At 41.6% G+C, this 12,500-nt stretch overlaps 1 protein-coding gene across 7 annotated transcripts in view; it reads right to left on the bottom strand.

Moving 5' to 3' along the window:
• The window catches only part of wdr7 (WD repeat domain 7), a 131,761-nt gene that overhangs the window by 49,460 nt on the left and 69,801 nt on the right, over positions 1–12,500 (bottom strand). For all 7 annotated transcript variants that reach the window (XM_077221324.1, XM_077221327.1, XM_077221328.1 and 4 more), the window contains one exon: positions 12,319–12,432. In XM_077221324.1, the coding sequence (XP_077077439.1) occupies positions 12,319–12,432 (114 nt within the window). The remainder of the gene's footprint in view (positions 1–12,318; positions 12,433–12,500) is intronic.

Here is a 12,500-nt window from a genome sequence, read left to right as displayed (position 1 = left end):
ATTTGAATTTCATTTTACTATATGTGCCTATAGGGGTGGCAGGGGTTGGCGGCAATGTAAGTTTCTGGATATTTGCCGTGGTAAAGGGCTTCGATTACCGCTCTCTTTTTTGACCATACATGTTTGCATCCCTGAAATGAACCTGATTATGCCCTCGGGCGCTTGAGTAAATAAATAAATTAAATATGTGGCAGCCGTTGTGTGCAGTAAACTTTCTTTTAACAAGCTGTTGTACTGATGTGATAACCAGTTATAGTTTTAATGTTAGTAAGCCTATTTAGAGGTGCGGATTAATTCAGGAAGGACTGTGTGTAGATATATTTTATTATGTGTATTATGAGGTGGTCCGTGAAAATTCTTGATTACAAATAGTGGTCCACACACACAAAAAGTTTGAAAACCCCTGATTTAACTCTCACTAGAGAATTTGTAGACTGTTAGATTAGGGTTAGTAGAACGAGTTGGCATGTACTTGCAAAATTAATTCTAGTCTGTAGAATGTCTGTTAGGGAGCATCAAAATAAAGTGTTACAGATATTAAGCAGACAGTCTACTAATACTTTAATGACTGCTACTGAACTTGACATGTAGTTGCACAGTTGCTTATAATACAATGTCTAAAGTAGACTATCGAAATAAAGCATTACCAAAACAACACATCTTAATGGGTGAATCGAGTCTCATCCTACATTAATACCAACTAAATAAAGTTAAACGCATAAATATGTCACATTACAGAAATTAAATGGGCTACAAATGACATCTGATGAAGGAATAACAAAACAAAACCATTATTTCTCATAGATTAAGCATGATGTCCTGTAAAAGCTCAAATGTGGCGCTTCGGTGGCCGAACAGAGAAGTTTTAGCACATGCGCCATCTGAACCTCAGAGATAAAACTGCATGTGTGCAGAACACACACATTCAGACACCAGACGTGCTGCATGGAGACACCGACGTGAGTGTGTGTGTGTGGTGGGACAGACGTCCCCACAACTTCCAGTAAGGTAAAGCGCCAGTAGGGTTGTGGGTGAGATCAATACTGTGGTTTCCAGCATCAGAGAGACAGACAAGTCTCAGTGCAGAAATGAAGACTAAATAAACGGAGTATATGGTCAATATCACAGAGACTACTGGTCTGGTCTAGTGTAGTTTTCTGGTCTGCAGAATAAAAATGGCATTTACAAAACAGACCATTTACACTCTGATAGAATTATGTTTAAAGCTATAATATGTAAAGTAGAGTTCAGAGTTGGTATGATTTTTTATTGTTATGAAATAAGTCTCTTCTGCTCACCAAGGCTGCATTTATTAGGTCAAAAATAGAGTGAAAACAGTGAAATATTATTAAAAATTAAAATAGCTGTGAGAATATATTATAAAATGTCATTTATTCCTGTGATCAAAGCTGAATTTTCAGCATCATTACTCCAGTCTTAAGTGTCACATGAAATTTCACGTTTAATTCAATGTTACTTGCTGTTTCTTTGTAATTATTTCTGAGTGACAATTGATTCCATAGTAAATCCTTCACCATTCCCCCGCAAAACAACATACCAGTCCTGTTTTAAAACACTAGTTAGTTTCGTCACTGTTACTACACAGAGATGTGTAGCGCTCCCTGCTGGTTACACTAGTAAACATGCATGATCATCACATCTACAAAGCGTTTAGCAGAGGTTAGTTTGATATCATGTTGTCGGGATGGGAAATGCCGTCCTTGGTCTCGTGCTTGAAGTGTCTATTTTCCTCTTTTTTAAAATGGTGCATTAGAAACAGACCTTCACCTCATATCACACAGATAGCATATGTGACATGTAGCACACTTGGTACTTAGTACGTACACACGTGCAGGCACACGCACACACACACACACACACACACACACACACACACACACACACACACACACACACACACACACACACACACACACACACACACACACACACACACACACACACACACACACACACACACACAGAAGTGGATTCCATTAAAACCGAAACGTAAGTGGCCGTTTAAGAGAGTGAATCTCATCCAATTTAACATTCACAAAAGACAGTAGAGCGACTCAAAGGAAACAGCCTTGAAGACAGAAAAGCAAGATGATCACCTCCTCTTTGAGGATGTTACTGCAATTAAGTGATTCAGAGAGAGAGAGAAAGAAAGAAGGTATGACCCTTTTAAGGGCGAGAAGCTTTTATTTCCTGTCTGTGAGATCAGGTGTTTTCTTGGTCCCTTTAAAGGCACATTCACCCAACACATCTAAATCATGTACTCATTCTAAACATGAATGACTTACTTTCTTCTGCAGGATTATGAATGAATGAGGCATTTATATAGCGCTTTCATATGTACTGTGCACTTTACAATCGAAAAATTAGGAATTCATGCTGCTACTGAATGACTTGAATCATGAATATAAACAAAGTAGTTTTATAGTGCTTTCTGGAGTTAAAGTGCACTTTCATTGGACGTAAAGAGCAGCCTGAACATTCTGCTAAACATCTCATTTTGTGTTCTACATAAGAAAGAGTAAATAATGACCAATGTTCATTTTTCTATCGCTTTAAGAATAAAAAGGAATGTTGCATCAGGCCACTTTGAGAACGACAGAACTTTCAGAGCGAGTGCTGATGTCATCAGTAAACTGGAGAGCAAACGCAACAGAAGCATTAAACAAAATGAACACACACAGACACTCACAGGCCTTCAATCAATTTTGCAATCTAATTTTAACCTGCTCTCTTTTGCCTTTTTTGCTGCATGGAAGGAGAAAACAAAAAAAAGAGAGAAGGAAAGAAGTGATCAATAATCACCTTACTTGATAAATGAATAAATTCGTTTTTTGAATAATTTTTTTTTAAATTTATGGGTCAAAACAATATGAAATAAATTATGAAGTATGTGGAGACCGATATGCAAAAAAAAATATATATGGGAAAATCTAAAAATACATAATGAGTTATATGGGGAAGTACGGTATATGAAAAAAATAAAATGGATGGAAATATGCAAAATTGCATATTATGAACAAAAACATGAAATATATCAGGAAAAATATGAAACCGATCATGAGTTATATAGGTAAAATATGCAACAACAAAAAAAGAAAAAATATATGGGCGAAATTTTAAGGAAGAAATAAAATTTATCTTTATTCTAAAATACAAAAAAAGAGATTTGGCTATAGTATGACTATTCATCTAGTGTGTGTGTGTGTGTGTGTGTGTGTGTGTGTGTGTGTGTGTGTGTGTGTGTGTGTGTGTGTGTGTGTGTGTGTGTGTGTGTGTGTGTGTGTGTGTGTGTGTGTGTGTGTGTGTGTGTGTGTGAGCAGGTGCAGGCTCTGTGTGTGTAGTCAACACTAGCTGGTGTTCAACTTTGTCAAATCAGTCAAGAAAGTGTCTATTAACCTCAGTGTGTGTGTGTGTGTGTGTGTGGTTGTACCCAAGCAGGACCATCTGTCACCCCCTCCTGCCCCTTTTACCCCCTGATGGGAGCTGGCGTGCTGCTCTCTGGGCTGTTTCGGGGGGGTTAACCCCACAACATCCTGACAGCAAAAGAAACTGCCCCACTAGATGCCCCCCACCTCTGAACTCAGTTTACTGAAGCAGTAGTGCTGATAGTGCTGTTGATTAAACCCTGAGTGTTAAACCTGAGCATTAAACTCTAGTGTTAAAGGTGAGTGTCGTCCTGAAACTACCCACAACACCCTAGCAACTGCACAGCAACAGCCTAAACTCTCAGAGCACCCTAGCAACTGCACAGCAACAGCCTAAACTCTCAGAACACCCTAGCAACTGCACAGCAAGAACCTAAACTCTCAGAACACCCTAGCAACTGCACAGCAACAGCCTAAACTCTCAGAACACCCTAGCAACTGCACAGCAAGAACCTAAACTCTCAGAACACCCTAGCAACTGCACAGCAACAGCCTAAACTCTCAGAGCACCCTAGCAACTGCACAGCAACAGCCTAAACTCTCAGAACACCCTAGCAACTGCACAGCAAGAACCTAAACTCTCAGAACACCCTAGCAACTGCACAGCAACAGCCTAAACTCTCAGAACACCCTAGCAACTGCACAGCAACAACCTAAACTCTCAGAACACCCTAGCAACTGCACAGCAACAACCTAAACTCTCAGAACACCCTAGCAACTGCACAGCAACAGCCTAAAATCTCAGACCACCCTAGCAACTGCACAACAACAGCCTAAAACACCCAGAAAATCCTAGCAACTGCACAGCAACAGCCTAAAACACCCATAACATCCTAGCAACTGGCACAGCAACAGCCTAAACTCTCAGAACACCCTAGCAACTGCACAGCAACAGCCTAAAACACTCACAACATCATAGCAACTGCACAGCAACAGCATAAAACACCCAGAACATCCTAGCAACTGCGTAGCAACAGCCTAAACTCTCAGAACACCCTAGCAACTGCACAGCAACAACTTAAAACACTCAGAACATCCAAATAAAACAGAACAGCAGCAACAACCTACTCTCAGAACACTCTAGAAACCCCATAGCAACAGTCTAAAAAACTTAGAACAACCTAGCAACAGCCTAAACACTCAGAACACCATAGCAACTACAAAACAACATTCAAAAAAATACACAATCAAAATAAAACACACTTAAAAACAGCACACCTTAGCAACAGTAGAGCAACCATATGAATGCCATAGCAACAACCTAGAATATCCTAGCAACAAATGGCGATCCCACTCAAAACTTTTACAGGGTCAAACACCAATCATAATTCCTCACACACACAAAAACCTCTTCTCTCAGATTCCTGTAAGCTCTCAACATCTTTGCAGTGTTCAGGTCACAGGTTTTGCTCTGGACATCAAAGCTGAATTTTAACATCTGTCTGTCTCTGGCTGAATTTCCCCAGTGTGGCTCCACTGTGCTGAATTATTAATTTCCAAGTGTTTAATGATCTTGGAGTCTGGTCTCTGTCTTATTAACAACACTGCCCTGTTACTGTGCCATTATGACATCATCATCCACATCATCATCATCATCATCCACATCAGAACTAAATCCAGATCAACACATGAACGACCCGTGACAGCTAAACACACAGATGTCCTCATGCATGAGGTCGTACTTAAAGAGACAGAGAACTAAATCTGCCCATTCGTGCTTTGGCATAGTCAGACGTTTCTCTGAATCCTCTTCAAACCGTTACTCTGAAAGACTACACGGACCAAAGTAAGTTCACAATCATGTTCAGTATGACTGAAAAATAATTATGAACGAAATTCATGCCTCATCCTACGTGATTCCTTCAAGAACATCAAACCAAACACCAAGACCTGCAAAATCATTCATCATGAAATCTTATGACTCCATTAAAGAGCAGGAAGAAAAGAAAGTTACTATAAAAGAATAGAAACCGTGCTACATAGATGTTAAGACCCTTGAGTCTGGAAAAAGTGGCGTGTTCAAACAGACAAGCAGAAGGAGATTGGTTCAGGTCAGAGAGCTGTGGGAATCACTGCTTATTTTTCATTTATTTGGGCTTTTATTGGGTCACTGTTCATTTTACGAGGATCCAAAACAGCCTGAGGGCAAACGCTCACACTCACGCTCACTCACACACACACACACGCACACACACACACACACGCGCATGCGCATGCACGCACGCACGCACGCACGCACGCACACTCATAAAGTCAATGGAAAATCTACTGATGAACAAACAATTGTGAAGACAAATAAAAGCACACAAGCTAAATCTGTCATGAGAAGGTGGTTTTGCTCTACGGGGTTAAAAAAACAACAATCTACACCGTGTGTGAAGGTCAAAGGTCATGTGATGGCATGACCATCAACAGGGAAGGGAAGAAATCACAAAGGTAAAAGCTAAACTCTTACATTCAGAAGATGAGCTATAAAAAGAGACATGAAGAGAAGTCGAGACAAGAGAAGAAATGAAGAGATGAGATGAAGTTATGAGTAGCTGCGTTTACATGGACTCTTATTATCCGATTGAAATAGGAGTAGTAGCACAGTCTGAATAAAAAAAAGTCACAAGTACCCATGTCAATCAGAATGAATGGGCTAAATCTGACTGAAGTTTAAGTCGGATTGTGAGGGGTGGTTTAAACCTTTTCTAATCCGTCCAATAGGACACACTGGAAAGTGTGCATGTGCAAAGACGGAGAAATGGAGGAAGGGAGGGGAAGGAAAGAGAAGGAAAAAAGGAAGGACATGGAAGGAAAGGGAAGGGAGAGAAGGGAAAAGGGAAGGGAAGGAAAAGCAAGGGAAGGTAAAAGGGAAGGATATGGACAGAAAGGGAAGGGAAAAATGGAAGGAAGAAAAAGGAAAGGAAATGGAAGGAAAGGAAAGGGACAAAGGGAAAGAAAAAAAGAGAAGGGGGAAAAGAAGAAGAAGAAAGGGAAAAGGGAAGTGAAGAAAAGGGATAAGAAAGGGAAGGGAAAAAAGAGAAGGCAAGGGAAGAAATGAGACAATATGATACGAGATGTGAAGAGATGAGATGATACAATAAGAGATGAAAGAAAAGAAGAAACAACCCTGAAGAGAAGATAAGATGAGAAGAGGATGATGAGACGAGAAGAGCCAAGATAAGGTGATACAAGAAGACAAAAAGGTGAAACAAGCCAAAACCGAAGAGAAGAGACAAGAAAAGAAGACACGAAACGGAGAAGAAACAAGTCAAAATAGAAGAGAATATACAAGAAGAGATGAGAAATGAAGTGATGAGATGATATAAGAGACGACAAGAAGTGAAGAAACAAGTCAAAAAGAAAGAGAAGGAAAGGAAAGAGAAGTTATGAGATGATACGAGACATGTATAAATGAGGTGATACATGGAGAAAACCCCTGATGAAAAGAGCCGAAACAGAAGAGAAGAAACGAGACAAGAAGAGATGAAAGGAAAGAAGGGAAGAAATGAGAAGAGATAAAAATAAGTGATGGTGAGAAGAGAGAATAAAAGTGAAGAGAAGTGATAAGGTTAGTCAACGAGAGACGAGATGAGCCGTGAAGAGACAAAAGAAGAAAAGAAACGGACGAGAAGAGCATGACAGGTGTCATCACCTTTGACCTCTGACCTCTGAGAGGCTGAAGCGCTCTTCTCATCTCATTCCTGTGTGTGTGTGTGCGTCGAGCCATTCTGAGACGGAGACGAACTGCTGTCACGTTTGTAAAATGATCATGTATTTGTAAAGAGGTTACGCATCGCTAACAAGATTGTGTTTTTGCAGACTGATGATGCGTTTGAGAGCTGAATTCTGAGTTTTCCATCTCTGTCATGATCCGGTGAACGAATCATCAGTCCTGGGAAATATTAAACGTTCACACACACACACACACACACTCACTCGTTTTTATTTTAAGAAAAAAAACGAATGAATACGTACACACGGATGCTCTGCTCCTATTGGACTAGAAGAAGCCCCGCCCACTTCCTGTAACTGTGATCATGAAATCTGAGGTGGGGGTGGATTCACTCTGACCTTTGACCTCTCCAGCTCCTAACATGACACTGACCGCATCTCTCACATACTCGAGTTTCTCTTTTGAAAATGGTACATCATAAATAGTGATTAAATTCTGGGAATTATGACGGATTGAACCACAGCTGAATCCACATGACCGAGATATTGTGAACACTTCTGCTATAACGACAAAGCTGGTCGTTTTCAAACTTTTTATGTACGTATTAGTGTGATATTTTTATTAGTGGTTATATATAATTGATTAAATTAAATTATGAATGAATGATTAAAATAATTCAAATTCATAAAACCAATATAAATTAAGGTTTTTTCTATTATTGATGACTTTTCTAGTTTATGTAATTACAGGTTTTATATATACACACTATATATATATATATATATATATATATATATATATATATATATATATATATATATATATATATAAATCATATTTTTATTTCTGTTTTAATTTTTCATTAATTTTTTTTAATCTGTTTTAAATCAACGTTGATTATTAGTTACTTCATTGATTCTTTCCATGATCATGCCCTCTCAAAAACACTTTTACCATTGTGCTGATTAATTAACATATTAGGTTTTAAAAACCTTTCTTTTATGTTTTTTTATTTTGATGATTTTTTTCTTGCACGTGTGTTTATATATACAGTATATATATATATATATATATATATATATATATATTTTTTTTTATTTTTTTTTTTTAATTTTTTTTTTTAACACAGACAGACAGACAGACAGACAGACACACACACACACACACACACACACACACACACACACACACACACACACACGCACACACGCACACACGCACACACGCACACAGCTATTAGGCACAGTAACAAGTTACATTTCCTGTTTCCACAAACTACACTTCCTGTTGTCATTAATTCTCCCAGCTGAGCCTGATTGATCAGATGATCACAGAAACGAGAGGAACAGGAGCCGATCTGATCAGCTGAACTGAAGGAGGCTTGAACGTGAACCTGAGATCAGACACTCACACACACACACACACACACACACCAAGACAGATGCGTATAAAGCCACGGTTCTCATGTTCAGCTGCAGTTGTGTAGCTGGTTAAGGAGGATAAACAGGAGACACTCGCACTGATTATTTCTCCATCGATCCTCTACTCGTCTGACTGTCTCTCCATCCAAACATCTGACGTCAAAACCTGCGATCATAATCCATCTCAGGTCCGTCTCCCAGTGAAAGAACACTCATAACCCATCTCAGGTCCGTCTCCCGGTGAAAGAACACTCATAATCCATCTCAGGTCCGTCTCCCAGTGAAAGAACACTCATAACCCACCTCAGGTCCATCTCCCAGTGAAAGAACAATCATAACCCATCTCAGGTCCGTCTCCCAGTGAAAGAACACTCATAACCCATCTCAGGTCCGTCTCCCAGTGAAAGAACACTCATAACCCATCTCAGGTCCGTCTCCCAGTGAAAGAACACTCATAACCCATCTCAGGTCCGTCTCCCAGTGAACGAACACTCATAACCCATCTCAGGTCCGTCTCCCAGTGAAAGAACACTCATAACCCATCTCAGGTCCGTCTCCCGGTGAAAGAACACACATAACCCATCTCAGGTCCGTCTCCCAGTGAAAGAACACTCATAACCCATCTCAGGTCCATCTCCCAGTGAAAGAACACTCATAACCCATCTCAGGTCCGTCTCCCGGTGAAAGAACACTCATAACCCATCTCAGGTCCGTCTCCCGGTGAAAGAACACTCATAACCCATCTCAGGTCCGTCTCCCGGTGAAAGAACACTCATAACCCATCTCAGGTCCGTCTCCCAGTGAAAGAACACTCATAACCCATCTCAGGTCCATCTCCCAGTGAAAGAACACTCATAACCCATCTCAGGTCCGTTTCCCGGTGAAAGAACACTCATAACCCATCTCAGGTCCGTCTCCCAGTGAAAGAACACTCATAACCCATCTCAGGTCCATCTCCCAGTGAAAGAACACTCATAACCCATCTCAGGTCCGTCTCCCAGTGAAAGAACACTCATAACCCATCTCAGGTCCGTCTCCCGGTGAAAGAACACTCATAACCCATCTCAGGTCCGTCTCCCAGTGAAAGAACACTTATAACCCATCTCAGGTCCGGCTCCCAGTGAAAGACCACTCATAACCCATCTCAGGTCTGTCTCCCAGTGAACGAACACTCATAACCCATCTCAGGTCCGTCTCCCAGTGAAAGAACACTCATAACCCATCTCAGGTCCGTCTCCCGGTGAAAGAACACACATAACCCATCTCAGGTCCGTTTCCCAGTGAACGAACACTCATAACCCATCTCAGGTCCGTCTCCCGGTGAAAGAACGCTCATAACCAATCTCAGGTCCGTCTCCCGATGAAAGAACACTCATAACCCATCTCAGGTCCGTCTCCCGGTGAAAGAACACACATAACCCATCTCAGGTCTGTTTCCCAGTGAACGAACACTCATAACCCATCTCAGATCCGTCTCCCGGTGAAAGAACACTCATAACCCATCTCAGGTCCGTCTCCCAGTGAAAGAACACTCATAAACCATCTCCAGTCCGTCTCCCAGTGAACGAACACTCATAACCCACCTCAGGTCCGTCTCCCAGTGAAAGAACACTCATAACCCATCTCAGGTCCGTCTCCCGGTGAAAGAACACTCATAACCCATCTCAGGTCCGTCTCCCGGTGAAAGAACACTCATAACCCATCTCAGGTCATTTTCCCAGTGAACGAACACTCATAACCCATCTCAGGTCCGTCTCCCGGTGAAAGAACACTCATAACCCATCTCAGGTCCGTCTCCCGGTGAAAGAACACTCATAACCCATCTCAGGTCCGTCTCCCGGTGAAAGAACACACATAACCCATCTCAGGTCTGTTTCCCAGTGAACGAACACTCATAACCCATCTCAGGTCCGTCTCCCGGTGAAAGAACACTCATAACCCTCTCAGGTCCGTCTCCCGGTGAAAGAACACACATAACCCATCTCAGGTCCGTTTCCTGGTGAAAGAACACTCATAACCCATCTCAGGTCCGTCTCCCGGTGAAAGAACACTCATAACCCATCTCAGGTCCGTCTCCCGGTGAACGAACACTCATAACCCATCTCAGGTCCGTCTCCCGGTGAAAGAACACTCATAACCCATCTCAGGTCCGTCTCCCGGTGAAAGAACACACATAACCCATCTCAGGTCCGTCTCCCGGTGAAAGAACACTCATAACCCATCTCAGGTCCGTCTCCCAGTGAAAGAACACTCATAACCCATCTCAGGTCCGTCTCCTAGTGAACGAACACTCATAACCCATCTCAGGTCCGTCTCCCCGTGAAAGAACACTCATAACCCATCTCAGGTCCGTCTCCCAGTGAAAGAACACTCATAACCCATCTCAGGTCCGTCTCCCAGTGAAAGAACACTCATAACCCATCTCAGGTCCGTCTCCTAGTGAACGAACACTCATAACCCATCTCAGGTCCGTCTCCCAGTGAAAGAACACTCATAACCCATCTCAGGTCCGTCTCCCAGTGAAAGAACACTCATAACCCATCTCAGGTCCGTCTCCCAGTGAAAGAACTCTCATAACCCATCTCAGGTCCGTCTCCCAGTGAAAGAACACTCATAGCCTATCTCAGGTCTGTCTCCCAGTGAAAGAACACACATAACCCATCTCAGGTCCGTTTCCCAGTGAACGAACACTCATGACCCATCTCAGGTCCGTCTCCCAGTGAAAGAACACACATAACCCATCTCAGGTCCGTCTCCCGGTGAAAGAACACATGTAGGCTGATGTGATGATGGTGTAAAATTAGTTTAATTTCCACATGCATTTGCACTGAATCATTAAAATCTACTGGTCTACACACACACACACACACACACACACACACACACACACACACACACACCACACACACCACACACACACACACACACACACACACACACACACACACACACACACACACACACACACACACACACACAAACTCTCTCAACACACTCTATCACACGTCTCCAGTCTGTAAAGCAATCAGTGTTTCTAGCTCTTCTGAGAGCAGCACACACTCTCTCTCTCTCTGCTGCAGTCCAGTCAATAACACAGACATGCATGACGATTTATCATTTTCTACTCTCATTTTTCACTTATTGACATTGTTTTTCCATTTATTCTGCAGAATTAAATCAGTAAGTCCAGACGAAGCGTCCAAGTCGAGTGCTGCCTGCCACACAGTCTTAATAACATATATATCAATTAATTCTACGTAAGGAAACACTAACTAAATAAGCAGAATTCTTGATTGACGGTATAAAGTTTTAGTAATTTTGTGTTTTCATCATTTTTATTTTTAAAAATACGTCTATTTAGTTTTTAGTCATTTTTATTTCTGTTTTAGTTTTAGATAATTTAGTACATCAACATAAACTATATGAAAATGAGAAATGTTGCTTTGACAACTAGCTGAAATAAAATAAGTTTAAGTTTTTTTTATACATGCTTTTATTTCAGTAGACAATTATTGTATTTCAAGTTAGGAAAATGTGATATTTTCTTCCTTCATTGAACAACTCTACAGATGTATGAGTTGTGAAAGTGTGAATGAGAGCATGTGAGTGTGTTTGAGAGTGTGTGTGTGAGTGTGTGTGAGTGCGAGAGAGTGTGAGTTTGTGTAATATTTCCCTTAACCAGGATACTGAGAAACGCAGGAAGAACTTGACGTGCCACACACACACACACACACACACACACACACACACACACAGGAAGAGCGACAGACATGATGATGCGTGTGCCCACCTGCACTGATGTCATCATCCGTCACGTCCATCTCCTCCTCTGGCGCTTTAATCTCAGGGGGTGGGGCTTCAGCAGGGGGCGGGGCCGGCGGGCCGGTCTCAGGGGCGGATCCCGCTGCAAACAGCAACAAATGAAAATGAAAAAACACTTAAGACACACAACAAAGAACATATATTTCAAAT

This window comes from Siphateles boraxobius, unplaced genomic scaffold (genome assembly GCF_051911475.1).
Source record: "Siphateles boraxobius isolate OS27281-9 unplaced genomic scaffold, OSU_SipBor_1 81, whole genome shotgun sequence".
NCBI classification, from domain to species: Eukaryota; Metazoa; Chordata; class Actinopteri; order Cypriniformes; family Leuciscidae; genus Siphateles; species Siphateles boraxobius.
This window is presented reverse-complemented; position numbering and strand designations above follow the sequence as displayed.